Raw genomic sequence first — 16,669 nt, forward strand, 5'->3', positions numbered from 1 at the left:
GGTCTGTGATTCTGTGCTTGGAATCAGCTGGTATTGCTATGATGGTACTGGGTTCTGCTGGGCACTCTGTGATTGCATTCGTACCGCTAGATACTCTGTACATTGCACTGGTTCTGCTGGGCTTGCAAAAATTCCCCCCTTCGATTTCTACTGCAGAGATTCTCTGGTTTTACTTTAGTCCTTTGCAAACAATGTCGAGTGGGGGTACCTTCTTTTGGGGGTAGTGCATTTCTTAACATCCAGTCTAATGAAGCTTTACAATCACTATTTTGTGATGCTTTAGCTAGTGTTACTTAGTAAAAGTTAGTACAAAGGCAGACTCCTAGTTCTCAAAAATGTCTTTTAGGTGTTTGGGATGATCAGCTCTTGGACTGAAATGTAGAATAGAAGCCCTCCCAAATGCCTGCTCAGAACATGAGTGGTGTGATGGACTGTTTTTTTTTCCCACTATAAAGTCACAGCTGACTTATAGTGACCATGCAATTTTTTGAGGGCAAGAGATATTTGGAGTGGCTTGCAATTGCCTGCCTTCATGTCGGCCCTGCTTAGCTCATGAGACCTGATGAAATCAGGCTATCCTGGGACTATCCAGGTCAAGGCTAGGCTGAGAGTAATGTGACTGGCCTAAGGTCACCCAGCAAGCTTCCATGGCACAAGAGGGGATTTGAACCTGGATTTCCCAGCTCCTAGTCCCACACTTAAACCACTACACCATGTTGGCTGTCATGATAGAATAGCATGTTACGATTTGAATTTTCTTTTACTGGCGTGATTGTATATACAAAGTTAATTAAAATACAATTTTCACTTTCTGCCTTTCTTTTCTGGCCATTATTATTATTCATTTTATTTCATGACTATTACTGAAAATAATTTTGTTGTATAGAGGAGGGGCCCTGGTCTGGATAGCCCCAGCCTAAACGAATTTTGATTAGTCAGATGTATCTTTAGTATTGAATTAGAATCTATAACCTCGGGGAAGTCTATATTGGAGGGAGGGGGGGTTGAAAAGTCATATGGGTTAGTATTGAAGCAACGAAGGGAAATTAAGTTCTGTAACCATATGCTATCAATAAATTGGTTAAAACATGGATAGCCCCAGCCTAGCCTGATCTCCCCAAATCTCAGAAGCTAAACAGGGCTGACAGGGTGGGAGGCAGACAAGCAGTGGCAAACCGCCTCCAAATGTCTCTTGCCTTGAAAACCCTGTGGGTCACCATAAATCAGTTGTGACTTGTCAGCAAATTAAAAAAAAATAGAGGAGGATTATTCTGCCCACAAGGGAGCAGAGAGTTGGGAGCTGCTCCGACCAAGCCGCAGAGAAGCCGACCGGCAGTCCTGGGCTCCGCTGGGCTCGGCGAGAGCGTGGAGGCAGAGAGGATCTCGCCTCCCCGCGAGTCTCCCGGGTCCCCACTTGTTTTCTACTAATCTCAGATTAGCCAGCAACATCTGATGCCTGCTAGACGGTGGAACCTGTTAGGCGAAGACTCCGGTTTTACAGGCTTGTGCAGTTAGTGAGTTTCCGATCGCTCTGGATATTCTGTACTCATTTCCATTTTAAACCACTCATTCCAGAAAGCCGTCGCGTTGCCGGCTGTCTTCTACAAAAACATTTGTTAGAATAAAAACTCGTTGTGGAGCCATACAACTTTTTTCTCACCGTTTCAGGGTGTTTTTTTTTTTAATAAAATTGAAGTTTTTGAAGCAGTTTTTTTCCCTTTCAAACGCGCAATAGGCTGCAGTGCAGCCATGCACTTAAGGGACCGTGCGGGCTTTGATGTCCTAGTTTTTCAAAACTAGCCCCTCCCCTTTCCCGCCCTCAATTTCTCCACGCCCCACATGGCAGTTAAATTCATACAAAGAAGTAATGTGGTCTTCCTCTCAGCTTTGAGAGATGTCTGGGAAATAAGTTGCAGAGGTCGTTCCTGCTGGATCTTTTTGCTGGACAGGTAAACAGAAACGGGGCCCTGTGGGGGAGGTTACGTTCTCCTGACCATAAAGAAGGTCTGGGAGCGAAGTAGAAGGAGAGGGGTGCAAGAAGAGCTCTGTTGCCTTGCTGGGCTTATCTGGTGCAGCAAGGGAGGAAAAGGGGGTGTCTGCTTCCCTGAAGCTCCCAAACGTGTAGGAGTTGTCAGCTTTGTTGAGCAGGACAGCATGCCCAGTGTTTTCTGTCAATTCGGTTGGCCTTAATAAAACGTATTGCACATATTTCATTTCTGCTTTTGAAAGTTTTGAACGGTTGATTTACCTTTTGCGTTGCAGTGGGTCCCCCCTCAATGAAACTGCCCCATATATCCAGCATTATTTGGAAAGGAGAGAAACCTCCACGAAGCCTGAGGCATATAGTTGAGTATCTCTCTAAAACAGTCTATTTAAGATTGTTCTTATTAAAGGCTGGAAAATAAGAATTTATGTTGTGTAACTTCTCTCCACAAGGGCATTGACCAAAGGAAGAGGGACAGACAGTTCAAGTTCTGTGAAAAAGAAGGAACAGACACTTTTGTGGTCATTCAATTTTTTTCTGTTTTATTCAGCTATAAGCACAATTATTTTAAAGTGCAGCAGTAGAGGATCTATAACATCCAGTTTAGCTGCACAAGGGTTCAGAGCAAAGCACACCATTAAGTGGTATTTACATGGTGTTTTCTGTGATCACATCACATAACCAAAACTCTGTTTTAGGCTGTCATCCACTCATCTGTTTTGGGGGGGAAAATGACTCTAACAGAAAAGTCCAAGTTCAGCATAAGAAGGACCTCTGGGTTTACTCCCTAAAAGATAATTTAGGGTTTGCATAACCTGGGAAGAGAGAGAGAGAGAAGATGACTGAATTTGAAATCGAGAAACCAGAGGAGTATCATCCTGTGAATTCACATATAAAAGAGAATGGAGAAAGTAATGGAAGCATCAGTGTATACTTAAGCAAACACAAAACAGGCAGTTTGAAACCTTTATTTGGTAAGTAATGTGTAGGAGGCAGGACTATTTTCTGCACACGGTTACTGGGAAGTTAACGATTGATGATGATGATATTGGATTTATATCCCGCCCTCCACTCCGAAGAGTCTCAGAGCGGCTCACAATCTCCTTTCCCTTCATCCCCCACAACAGACACCCTGTGAGGTAGATGAAGATATTGGATTTATATCCCGCCCTCCACTCCGAAGAGTATCAGAGCGGCTCACAATCTCCTTTCCCTTCCTCCCCCACAACTGACACCCTGTGAGGTAGATGAAGATATTGGATTTATATCCCGCCCTCCACTCTGAAGAGTCTCAGAGCGGCTCACAATCTCCTTCACCTTCCTCCCCCACAACAGACACCCCGTGAGGCGGGCGGGGCCGAGAGGGCTCCCACAGCAGCTGCTTTTCCAAGGACAACCTCTGCCAGAGCTATGGCTGACCCAAGGCCATGCCAGCAGGTACAAGTGGAGGAGTGGGGAATCAAACCCGGTTCTCCCAGATAAGAGTCCGCATACTTAACCACTACACCAAACTGGCTCTCCACCAATAATGTCATAACAACTTGAGTCAGTCTCTTCTTCATAGTTTCTTAGGAAGTCTTTCTGGGACTGCAGCAGACTGGGGATCCCGGAACTGCTGAAAGTGAGCAAGATTCTTTGAGCCTGATTTGGGCTGGTAAGAGGTTACACCATAATTCAGTCAATTGATGGTAATTTCCCCTAGAAGGGCTTTGAGATGGTAAGTGGCCCATCGAATTGAGTTCTGTAAGAACTTCTGTCCTTTGTAAGGGTAGACAGTTAAACACACTTTAGAAGGTTGCAGCTTTAATTTTAATTGGGCTCCCTCCTCACACTGCTGCTGTTCCAATAAATATCATTAGAATCATGAATACATATTTCTTCTCCTGGACCCTTTTTAGTTGGAGATGCCGGGGATTGAACATGGGACCTTCTGCTTACCAAGCAGATGCTCTACCACTGAGCCACAGCCCCATTCATGGCTCTCCGGGGTCTCAAGCTGAGGTTCTTCACGCCTACTTGCCTGGACCCTTTTTAGTGGGAGATGCCAGGGATTGAACCTGGGACCAATACCAATATGTGATGATTTTGTGCTTTCCATTCCACCTTTTCTCAGGGAAGTTCTGAGCACTGTCCTTTTGAAGCATACACATATCTTCACCTCCCTTTTGTTTCAGTCATGTTATCTTTGTTGATTTTTGCTTTTTTTTTCTTTTAACTTGCATTGGTTTTTAATAAGGAACTGCTTTTTTTAAAATAAGGAACCCTGGGCTGCTTTCACAGAGTACTTTCCTGGGAGTAAATTCCACTGAATAACACAGCTCCCTAGGATATGAATTTGAGTCTTTTCAATGCAGATCTAATATCCTAGGCACTGTTCAGTCAGTTGAAAGTAAGGTTGCCAAGTCTAACTCAGATAATATCGGGGGACTCTGGGGGTGGGGCCGGGAGACTTTCCCTAAAATAAATAAAAATGCAGCAGTGCAGTTCCCCTGAATAGTCTTCATTTTCTTACCCAAGCAGCTGCAAATTATATATATCTCTCTCACACACACATGCAAAAATAAAGCAGTTTGCAATCCCACACTCATGTGGTCTCATTGGGGCAATTTACTCACAAGTTGCTGAACTTCCAATAACACAGGGAAACCAAAGGTTCAGGTTTACCCTTTACTATGCAAACGACCTCTGAAAAGATTGTACAGCTAACAGAGGGTCTAGGCTGCTTTCACAGCCACGTTCTGCCTGCTCACCCTGCCTCCATTCAGCCTTAAAGACACAGCCACACCATCCAAAAAGGAAGCCTTTGCAAGCTTTCTCCTAGCATTCTGAAGGGGAAAGGCACATGGTAGCTGTGAGAGCGAAGCTTTCCCCAGCTGGTCAGCTGACTGGGGGCGGGAAGGAGTCTGGAAAAACAGGAGAACTGCCGCTGGGACCAGGGGATTGGCAAGCCTAGTTGAAAGGAATTTGACAAAGGAACCATCACTTGTGGTATATGTGCTCAGCTCACTTTTCCAGTTTTCAGAGATCTCCATAAGCTACTTGAACAATGTGATGCAGGAAATTAACCACATCTGGATAGCTAAAAGCCATGTTTAGAATTTTAATAGCCTTATAAACAGGATGGGTGGGGGACATAAAAGGACAGTTTCCTCCAGAAGTTTCAGGCTGACCATGGGAAACAGGAACCTGAATTAGCCTTGCTAAAAGGTCAGCAAAATAATGTTGACCAGCTTTGTCCTACTACAAGGACATTTTGTTTTTGTTTTCATGTAGTTGGTTGATAGTTACTTAAAATGGAACACTGGGTTGGACTGTTTTAGTTTCTGATATGACAGGTTTTAAGCTAAATAGCAGTTCTAAATTTGCATCCAGATCCAGCATGGTGGAGTTCACAGGGTGAACAGTCTGGTTCAGTGAGAACTCAGGGCTGTCAGCTGGAGAACCCTTTAGTTCAGCATATGCAGTGTCCAGTCAAAATCCTGCCCTAGCAAGAAAGACTGAGCTGTCAGAAGTAGAAGCCTAGTGCATGGAACAGGTTGCATGGAACAGCATCTTTTGTTTATTTGATAGGCCTGCCTAGAACCACAGTGAAACTTCAGAAGCATTAACAGTTTTCCTCCCCCCTACAGGAAATAATTTCTGTGTCAAACGCACAGCAGCTTTTTACATTGCATCTTTGAGTGTGATACTTAATGTCACTCTGATCATTATCTTCCTCAGCTTATCAGGTAAGTGAAGAGCAGCATTGATCCCATGATGCTGTTTTCTATCAATTACGAACAGCTTTAATTGTGTTACAGAAAAAATGCCTATCAACTAGCCTGCTGACTCAGACATCTTGGTCTCTTCCCCAGACATCACTTATTTTGTGTGTGTGTTCAGTTTATTAGCCCAGAAGCTCAAGCATCTTTTGTATGCACTTAAAGTAGGCCAGTGAGCCCATATGGGTGGTCTAACCCAGTGTTTTTTAATCTGTCCTATCATACAGCCTACCAATCATTCTGTCAACTTCTGTCCCACCATGACAAACAAAATCCTATTTTTCCTGAAAAGGACATGTATATGTTTACAGGCATTTTGTTATTACTCCCAGTATGGCCAAAGGTCCCAGATGGGTAATGCATGCCAGGTAGGGTTAGAAGACGATGGCAGATCACACTTGCATGTGAGGATTGAAAGAGAAAGCAAATTCTTTGTAATTCTTATGAAAACCCTGCATCCCACCTAGACTGCTTCTATATTCCACAAGTGATACACGCGCTAAGAACCACTATTCTAAGTATAGGTTAAAATATGTTAGGCTGCAGACTGCTTTGAAAAGTACTAAGCAAATAAGACAGCAGCCTGAGCCTCATGGAAACTTTAGTCAAAACAAACAAAAAACTCTAGCCAGATGAGAACTGAAACCACATCGCTTCACAGTATTGAGATTCTGAAAACAAATTAGAACTTTCTGTGGTCTTCAGACCGAGCACCTGCATTCATGGAAGGCTGCCACTGGTTTAAATATGTGCAGTAGTTCTTAAATATTAACTACTATTCAAAGGAGTAACCTGTCTCCCAAGGAATGATTTACAAAGCACAGCATTTCAGTGTCCAGTGACTGATATGTTATTGAAGAGTAGAGGTAGCATTCCACCTACTGATCCTTAGACCAGTTCATGGAGGATAGGTCTATCAGTGGCTACTAGCCATGGTGGCAACAAAGGGAATCTCCATGTTTGGGGCAGGGCCGGTGCGTGGGAGTAGGCCAAGTAGGCGGCCGCCTAGGGTGCTACCTGGCCTAGGGTTGCCACGAGGCCCAGCTCTGAGCATACCCACTTCTGACTTTGCCAAGGCTTCCCGAGGCTTGGGAAACCTCAACAAAATTGGGGGGTCATGATGTCATTGGGGGGCAAACTCAAAGCATGTGTGAATAGAACACTTGGGCCTGGGGCGCAAGAACCCCTAGAGCTGGGCCTGGTTCAGGGAGATGTAACTTCTTATCCCAAGTGCCTGGAGGCAACAACAGAGGATGGGTTTTGTCTTTGTGCCCTGTTGTTGGCCCTTCGGAGGAATTGGCTAGCCACTGTGTAAAACAGGATGCAGGACTTGATGGATGATTGGTCCTAAGCTCTTCTTACATTCAAATTTCTTTGAGAAATCTGAAATTCTGATTAGATAAGGTGGAAATTTAATATATCTAATTGCAACTAAAATTTCAATTACAGTATTACCATTATTATTTTTATTTATTCATTTGTACCCCACCTTTCTCCCAAGAGGGCTTACATTGTTCTCCTCTCCTCCATTTTATCCTTGCAACAACTCTGTATGATGGGTTAGGCTGAAAGTGTGTGCCCAGTGTCATCCAGCAAATGGGGATTTGAACTCTGGTCTCCCAGATACTAGTCTGATACTCTAACCATTGCACCATACTGGGTCTTATTAAAGTAACTCATATTTTGAAATGCTTTTTATCTCCAGTGAGACCAAGGGGACCGTCTCCATCTTTTCCTACTTGCCCAGTGGTCTCCTGTCCAAATGGCTGGGTTGGATACCAAGGGAAATGCTACCATTTTGCAAAGGCTGAAGAAAACTGGACATCTAGCAAGAGGCACTGTTCTTCTCTCAGTGCTTCTTTGGCCGTGGTTGATTCCCAAGGAGAGATGGTGAGCATCTCTTTTAAGAATATAGTGATGGAAGCCTAGGGATTCTGCACAGAATTTGCAAGTGCTGATGGAGGTGGGGGAGGGTGGATTATACTGCTTCAGCTGCCCACGTTAAAATTTTACTCTAATTCTGGGTTTCAAAACTGAAATAAAAAATATTCATGTGCCTCTGTTGTGAAGGTGCTGCTAGATCCCATTGATCATTAGTTCCTCTGAAGCTGATGCTCATCTGGAAGAGTGACATCCCTCCAAGCTCTGCATGGACCTCTGGCGGGCAGAAGCCTTCAATTCTCAGTCTAGCACAGCATACATTTAAATCCAAGCACCTGCAGAAAAAGCATATTGCTTCAGAAATCTTTGATCTCTAAACACATTTCTTCCTTTTTGTAGAAAGAAACAGGGCGTCTTAATTTAGAAGATGCAGTTTCACATCTGAATGCTAAGTTGTATGATGGTGACACATAAGAAGACCCCAGCTGGGCCAGAGTCAGAAACCATCCTGTTCCCCTGCTAGAAGCTGATAAACAGGCCAAGGAGAAAACACTCGCCCTCAGCTCCCACCATTTATTTTCAGCATAACTACCTCATAATTTGCAAATTCCATTTAACTATTTCCAAATTCCAAAGTGGCTATCGAGTTACTAGACAAATTTTTACAGCTGATGAGAATTTGTCATTTGAGGGGAAGGCATCTAAGATAGTGGTCCCTCAGGCTCATGGCCATACACAGCATGGTGCCTGACAATACCTTTCCTGGTGTGTACCAACCATTTTTAGAAAGTGAGTCACAGGGTAAACCATGCATGTGTATGAGTCTTCCTTGCCTATCTTCTGTTAACCAAAATCAGGTGCTATGTCACACATCAGGAGGTGGGGAGGAAGAAATTGAAGCTTTCCTAAGATTGTTTTGCTATTTTGCTTTCCACCTACCTAGAAAAAAGATATTAGTATCTGTATTTCTTCTCTTTTGGGGTTGGAAAGCTGTGTGTGGTTTCGAGTAGGGAGATGGAAAGAATTGGGTACCCCTGCCTCCAATCATATTAGCGTCCTCTCACATATGCTTTTATTCTTAATGTCTGTGGAAACTGTGTAATGTGTAGTTTGGCTTCTAATCAGACAAATAACTGCTGGCATTTGCAACCTTAATTTTTGTGCAACACGGTATACTGTAAAATTTATCTGCACAATGCCCTACATGAGTGGGATCATGTGGAGAAAATGAGTACCTCATAGATGTGAAGAACAACTCTCATGGCGACCCCATCCAATTTGTGTTCTTGGCAAGGAAAGAGCTAGGGTGGTTTACCATTGCCTTCATCTGCATAGCAACCCCCATCTTCCTCAATGGTCTCCCATCCAAGTGTTAACCATGGCCAAACTTATTTCCAATCTTTGACAAGCTCAGGCTAAACTGGGCTTTGCAGGTTGCTCACATATGTAAACTGGCAGAAAAATCTGATTCAGTTTAAGAAACTACCTCTCTCCAGCTTTAAAAACATGGACTTCATAAGCTAAATCACCTCCTTAAATGCAATTGTATTTCAGAGCCAGTTTTGTGTGTTGTTGTTATATGAATCACCTCATCACAGCCAATGCTGGGCTCTAGGCAATATACAACAATAAAAATACAGCCAATAATCAATAAAAACAATTAACTAAAAACAGGTTACAAACCCAATTGATGTCTGTTATAAAATGCTACTAATTTCTGCTTTCTAGGTGCTGCATCAGGGAAAGGGCCCCTCTTGAGGGGCGGGAGGATGGAGGGGTGCCTGCTTAGCATCCATCGCTGTCCTCAAGCAAAAGCCTGGCAGAATATCTCTGCTTTATAGGCCCTGCAAAATTGTAAAAGATCCCGCAAGACCCTGGTGTCTTCCGGCAGAGCATTTCACCAGGTCAGGATCAGGACTGAAAAGGTCCTGGCCCTCGTTGAGGACAGCCAGACCTCTTTAGAGCCAGGGATCACCAGCAGATTTCAACCTGTGGAGCATAATGCTCTTCCAGGGACATAGTGGAAGAGGTGGTCCTGTAAATATGGTGGTCCCAGACCACTCAAGGTCTTAAAGGTCAAAATCAAAACCTTGAATCTGAATCGGTAATCAACCAGAAGCCAGTGTAGTGGAGCAGCACAGGTAGAACACGTGCCATCTGACGTTCCTGTCAGGACTTGCACCTCCACATTCCAGACCCATTTGGGTTTCCAGGTCAAAGTCAAGGGTAGGCCAGCATAGAGCAAGTTACAGTAGTTTAGCCTGGAGGTGACAGTTGCACGGATTACTGTGGCTAGGTCTGAACAAGAAAGGAGGGGAGCCAGTTGGCTAGCTGGTGTACATGAAAGAATGCCACTTTAGCAATATGTGCAACTTGGGCCTCCATTGAACGGGAGGCATCCAGGGTCACTCCCAAGCTCTTAACGGTTGTCACTAGTGTTGGTAGTGCCCCATAAAGAGCTGGCGATCTGCACTCCAACTCCAGCCCTGGTCCCTCCAGCCATCTGCAAATTTAATAAGCATTCCCTCTATTCCTTCATCCAAATCATTGTTAAAGATGTTGAACAAAACAGGTCCCAGGACAGATCCTTGAGGCACTGCACTTGTCACTCCTCTCCAAGAGGACGAGGAACCATTCACACGCACTCTTTGGGTGCAATCTGTCAACCAGTTACAGATCCACCTAATGGTAACAGGATCCAAACCACATTTTACCAATTTGTCATCAAGGACAGTATGTGGAACCTTATCAAAAGCCTTACTGAAATCAAGATAAACGATGTCTACAGCATTCCCCGATCCAGCAAGGTAGTCACTTTCTCAAAAAAAGAGAACAGGTTAGTCTGACATGACTTGTTCTTGAGAAAACCATGCTGGCTCTTAGTAATCACATCCATTCTTTCTAAATGTTCCAGGACCGATTGATGATTCATTCTAAAACTTTTCCAGGTGTAGACATCAAGCTGATGGGTCGGTAGTTACCCGGATCCTCTTTTTTCCCCTTCTTGAAGATAGGGACAATTCGCCCTTCTTCCGGCACCCCTCCTCCAAGAATTCTCAAAAATCATAGCCAGAGGCTCAGAAATTACACCTGCAAGCTCTTTTAGAACCCTTGGATGCAATTCATCTGGCCCTGAGGACTTAGTTTCATTTAAAGAAACTAGGTGTTTATGTATGCTGATCCTAGGTTCAAACTTCATACCCTCCTTATATGTTCTGTTTTTGGCATGTTGAGCACCGTTTTCCTCAGAAGAGAAGACTGAGGAAAAGTAGGAATTGAGCAGTTCCGCCCTCTCTTCATTACCTGTTACAGTTTCACTTTCTTGCCCTTGCAATGGGCCTACCATGTCCTTGCTCTTTTTCTTACTCTGAACATAAGAAAAGAACCCTTTTTTGTTGTTTTAGCATCTTTGGCTAGCCTAAGCTCATACTGAGCTTTAGCTTTCCTAACTTTTTCTCTACAAGCACTGGTGATTTGTTTATATTCATCCTTGGTTATAAGGCCCTCCTTCCAATTCCTAAAAGAGTCTTTTTTATTTCTCAGATCTTTAGAGAGCTGTTTATGGAGCCAACTCGGCTTCTTTAGGCTTTTTCCATTTTTTTTTCTCATAATCAAATGGGGGCACACCCAGAGTGGGATCAGTAATATGTAAATGCTTTTCTTTTTTCAGGACTTTATGTTGCGCTACAAAGGTAATGCAGACCACTGGATTGGTCTCGAAAGAAATCAAGGTCAGCCCTGGACATGGGTCAATGGTACCATTTTCAATGGCTGGTGAGTTTCAAGCAGGCCAGGTCTAGAAACCAGAATTTCTGCTACACTGTTCAGCAATACTGACCTGGAATAGTTAAAGTCATTCAGAATGTCCCTAAGGATATCTGGTAGTTCTGCAATCCCCAATGCATTTTAAATTGAATTTCATCCAAATGAAAACAGGAGAAAATGTAGGAATGCAGTCCTATGAAGAACAGATGGCATATGGACTTGGAGAAATGAACAGAGTGCAAAAACAGTTTTTTATGAGTGCTGGGAGCATCTGAAGGAAATTAAGGGATAAGAATGAGACTTCTAAGATTTTCTTTGATTTTTAAAAAAGAATAATTTGTGAAACCCTAACCAGAAGTGAACATGGTTTTTTCATGGTTTACCTAAGGAAGTGAGCAGACGTGCAAAAGCATGGCTCATTTCTTTTATCTGCAGTGTCTACCACACGTTTGACCTAGGGTTGCCAACCTCCAGGTGGGGCATGGAGATCTGCAGGCATCAGTTCTCCTGGAGAAAAGACCAAGAAACTAGTAGCACCTAGAGATGTGAAGGCCTGGAAAAATTTGGAAAAAAACTGGGGGTTTTTCCGTTTTTTTTCCTGAAGCCTTTTTTGTTTTTTTCTGAAAATTGAAAAAAAGAAAAGAAATTGAGTGTGGAATGTTTTATTTTAACATAATATATAAAATATTTTAAGACAAAGAGTTCAAATATTTTTCAAAGCATTTCTAAAAAATATGTTTGGTATCAGATTATTCTAATTTCTGTGCACTGAGGACAAGCAAGTCCTAGGTTATGCCCATTTCATTGAAACTTAGTCCTATACTCCCTTCTATACACTTTGCCCCTCTTCAATTCTTTTTATGAGAATGAGTTTTTTATTTTTATTTAATACTGTGGAGAGGAAATATAAATCATTGTTACTTCTGGATTTTTAAAAATTGTTTTGTGGAGGTTTTTTTGTCTGTTCCACAGAAACTAGTAAACAGTTCAGATCATTGCTCCATTTATTACAATTACAAATAAATATTATTTTAAAAGTAAATTATGTTTGTAATAATTGTTTGAATACACTATATTTTTAACATGCTAGTTGTGATAATTTTATGCCAAGTAAAATTGTCCATAGTCATATTTTATGTTCCTAAAGTAACAGAATGACTTTTAATCTAGAAAAGAAAAGAAAAAAGTGCTTATGTAGCATTTTTTCCCAATTTTTCTGAAAATTCCTTTTCCCCCCCTGGGGGGGGGGGGGAATGGGTTTTTTCCCGAGCTTCAAAATTTCCAGAAATTTTAAATCTCTAGTGGCACCTTAAAGACTAACAAAATCTGTGGCAGGGTAGGAGCTTTCATGAGTCACTGCTCATGGCTACCCATCTTGATCTACGTATCTCCCTGGAGAAAACACTGTGGTCCCTCTCCCCAAACTCTGCCCTCCCCAGGCTGCACCCCCAAACTCTGGGAATTTCCCAGCCTGAAGTTAGCAACCTAATTTGAAAGGGGAAAAAATAGGTTCTTACCTAAAAAAGCTGTAACCTCAAGAAAATTCTTAAGGTATGGAGAAAAGAATAAATGCACCTGTGCCTAGTTGCACTCAATAAAAACTGTTTTATGTATAAAAATATAAAAAATGGAAGGCAGCTAGTTCAATTACATTTCTTGTTTAAAGAAAGCACTCTTAATTATAGGTACTTAGTTCAAAATACCGTCAAAAGGGAATGTCTATAGTGGTGTGAAAAGATGTGTTCTTTGAAACAGTAAAAACAAAAACAAAAACCCAAACACGTACGTAATTTTATCGAATTCATGTTCTTCATTGCTAACTTTCTACCGGATTGTATAGTATTCATCCTAGTTTTCTTAAAAGTTTAAAGCCTGCCATCATTCATTAGTATCATACTGTTTGACATCTGTGCTAAAGTACTCACCACATATGCATGTCTTTAGCACAGGAAGATTGTTTACCCACTTCTCAAACACATAAACAACTTTGTTATCAGGAAGTGGAAGGAGCTGTGTAGAGTCATATCATAAAGAATTTTTAAAATACACTCTTGGAATTGTGGTAAATTCCTAATGGAAAAAATTTCCAGCAGTGGAAAAGAACTCCTAATTTCCCCTTTTCCTCAAAAATGCTGCTCTTAAGGGACAAGGGTTTTCCAGGGACAACAGCTGAGTATGGCCCAGGCTAGCCCAATCTTGTTAGAAGCTAATTAGGGTTGGCTCTGGTTAGTATTTGGTTGGGAGACTATCAAGGAAGTCTGTGGTCACTACACAGAGGCAAGCAGTAGCAAACCACCTCTGAATGTCCCTTGCCTTGAAAACCCACTGGGGTCACTATATGTCAAATGCAGCTTAACAGCACTTTTTACCAGCCAAGGGTGAAAGTCATTTCCCCGTTTAACAAAAATTTGCAATTCCATTTTCTTACATTTCAGGTTTACAATTCTTGGAGGAGGAAGCTGTGCATATATGAACCACCTTGGTATTGCCAGCTCTGGCTGCTCAAGCAAAGAACTTTGGATCTGCAGTAAACCAATTGTGAGGTGACAAAGAGCATTCTGTGCATCAAATGAGCCTCTGATCCCTATGGAACACACTTGTGGAGGTATTCATAATGTGCAGGATCCCTGCTTTGCCATCACCTAAGCAATAGGAAGTTCTAGGCAGAGAAGAGAGCACTAGATTTATGATGTCTTTCTAATGCTCAATAACTATTAGTCAAGGTGACAAGTAATCAAGCCAGCAGGTATGTTTATTTACATAATTGTCCATCACACAGCTCAGAATCTTAAAATCAGCCTAATCCAACATTGATGCCATTCAGCTCTTCTAGTACAAGTTGCCCAGACTCAGGAGATACTCGTTTTCCTCAACCCCAGCAGCTAGTTGTGACAGGAAGTCCACATACTTGAAATAGGTCAGGAACTCTGCCCAATAGGACATGCTAAATTAAAGGGAAAACCAGTTTGCTGAACCAAATACTACAACACACAATAATATTTGAATTCAGTGGCCAACAAAGTCTTATTCAAGGTCTTAAAGGTGCCACTGGACTCAAACTTTGACCTGCTGCTTCAGTCCAACAAGACTGCCCACCTGAAACCACAACACACAATGTTATTAAGATGCTGAAACGAGCATGGGAAGTCCAAGGTGGATGGGTGAGCCATAGCTGGCAACCTTCTGGAAGGAATTGGCAGTTGGGGACAGGCATGCCAGCATTGCACCTCTGTGTGCTGTCATTTCTGGAACTGACATCACATTGGGACAAGACTAGGATTTCCCCCAAAGGCTATGGTTTTGTGCTGGAAGTGACAGCACATGCTGATGTGATGCCAGTGTGCAGCTCATCCCTCCACCACTGGCCTGTAAAGCAGCATGAAGTAGGGATAAGTGCCATCTCCTGCTTCTAGTCACCTTATAGATGGGTAGGTTTCAAGGCCCTCTGCTATGGGAAGCTGACATTCTAGGATGTGGAGAAACTATTATAATATGTCAGCATCTCTCAAAGACAAAATAGATTCTGAATGTCAAGACTGCTAATGTTTTGGGATTAGTCAAGGATTCCTACAGTGACGTTTGGAAGGGCAAAATTACAACATTTACTATTACCCTAGAAAAATGTCACAGAACAAGACTGGATATTTTATTCTGCATCCAAAACCATAAGCGATATAATTAATGTATCAGTATAGATGCATTCACATACATAATGTACATAATCCATTTCTCTAGTGATGAAGCAGTTATGCATTCTTTTTTGAAAAGATTACTAATAAGATTATATGAAACAATTGTATACACACGTCTGTGATGGACTGAGCTTTGAAAAGCTGTAAACCGTGAAACTGACTGTGAAGAGTTAATGCCTCACAGAGCCAGAGAATCTTTGAGTGACAGGCTGCTCAAATGGCTTTCACTGGATAGTGTCAGTTGAGAAGAAAGTTGGGAACTGACTGCTGAAGAGAACTCAGTTTAGGATTTACAGAGAATTTGGAAGATGGCAAGGAGGAGTGGGAGGATCACTGAAGACCCCCATTCAGGCCAGAAAAAGGGACAGTTTCTAGCAGGGATGTGCAAACAAAAAACTTCCGGAAAAATCAAATTTGGGGTATTCAGGGCTTTAAAAATTCAGGGGCCAAATATCTCCTAGTAGCAGATAGCCTAATCTGATTTGGGAGGTATTCAGCTATTCCTGAATATACGGCTCCATTATAATTGTAGCTGTGGGGGAGAGGACGGGGTTTGAGGTAGAGGCTCCAAAATTTTAGGGAAGATTCAGGAGCCTGCCCCCCATAGAACCTCCAAATTTCAAAAAGATTGAACCAGGGGTTTTAATTCTAGTGGCACCCAAAGAGGGTGTCCCCATCCTGCCATTATATTCTGTGGGCCAATGAAGTCAGTGGCAAAATAGAGTATAATGAATTGTGGCTGGGGGGGACGGGGTTTAAGGTAGAGGCTCCAAATTTGCAGGGCTGCTTCTGGTGCCTGTACCTTGAAGTGATGCTGTAAGAATTAGGTGACTAATATTTCTTCGTTACAGAAGTTGGAGAAAGTCAGCTTATGGGAGAAGCAATTGTCTGTGAAATGTGATCCCTCAACTAGTGAACATGTAAAAGGATATTTCAACCTTTCAAGCTGAGTTATAGTTGTGGACTTCATTTACATTTCAATGCATGAACCTGGAAATAATTCCTACTTTGAAGGACTATGGAACTGATGATTTCTCCTCCCCCCCCCCCCAAAAAATGGGGGGAAATCATCTTGCAAGCTGATCCCAGAGGATAGCAGCTTCCCCCCCTTTCTCAGATTCCCAACCTGCTTATATTTTCCAAATCAGTGAATGAGCTCAGTTAATCTCATTGCATAATAATACCTTTCTATATGAAGTACTGTAAAACTTCCTTTCCTCCAAAGTTGTTGCGCTGTACCATCCTGTATCCTTCATTTCTTATTGTGCAAAATAAATCCATTTACAAATTTACTTTGTTGTTTTTTTAAAAATGGAGCTTGTTCCATGAACTAATAAAAATGTATTTCCTAAATAAAAAATACTTTCATTTATTATTATTATTATTATTACTTTGCTCCAGCATTCTGAAACATTAATTTGAATGGTATTTGGGCTTCACATCAGTGCTTGACTTCTGAAGTAAGAGACAGTGAGCCTCGGACTCATGAGTCTGGGATCTCCATCTGGGTCCCTATTCCTATGAGAGGAGTGGATGTAATTTGATATTGCCATCTGCAGAATCTGAGTTTGTTTTTAGAATTTGTT

At 42.3% G+C, this 16,669-nt stretch overlaps 1 protein-coding gene across 1 annotated transcript; it reads left to right on the forward strand.

The window, feature by feature from the left end:
* Positions 1-1,870: 1,870 nt before the first annotated feature.
* Positions 1,871-16,456, forward strand: LOC132572283 (C-type lectin domain family 2 member D-like). The gene is made up of 7 exons (XM_060239174.1): positions 1,871-1,949; positions 2,683-2,958; positions 5,614-5,712; positions 7,451-7,635; positions 11,297-11,400; positions 13,827-13,996; positions 15,935-16,456. The coding sequence occupies exons 2-6, from the start codon at positions 2,823-2,825 to the stop codon at positions 13,936-13,938; spliced, it is 636 nt and encodes a 211-aa protein (XP_060095157.1). The 5' UTR covers positions 1,871-1,949; positions 2,683-2,822; the 3' UTR covers positions 13,939-13,996; positions 15,935-16,456.
* Positions 16,457-16,669: the final 213 nt, after the last annotated feature.

The sequence above is a fragment of the Heteronotia binoei genome, chromosome 5 (genome assembly GCF_032191835.1).
Source record: "Heteronotia binoei isolate CCM8104 ecotype False Entrance Well chromosome 5, APGP_CSIRO_Hbin_v1, whole genome shotgun sequence".
NCBI classification, from domain to species: domain Eukaryota; kingdom Metazoa; phylum Chordata; class Lepidosauria; order Squamata; family Gekkonidae; genus Heteronotia; species Heteronotia binoei.

What these genes read in the sequence shown, in the direction of transcription:
- LOC132572283 (XM_060239174.1), top strand. Translation starts at nt 2,823, where the DNA reads ATGACTGAATTTGAAATCGAGAAACCAGAGGAGTATCATCCTGTGAAT. An exon ending in TATCTTCCTCAGCTTATCAG is followed by an intron (nt 5,713 to 7,450) that starts GTAAGTGAAGAG and finishes TTTTATCTCCAG; the next exon opens with TGAGACCAAGGGGACCGTCT. An exon ending in GGTACCATTTTCAATGGCTG is followed by an intron (nt 11,401 to 13,826) that starts GTGAGTTTCAAG and finishes CTTACATTTCAG; the next exon opens with GTTTACAATTCTTGGAGGAG.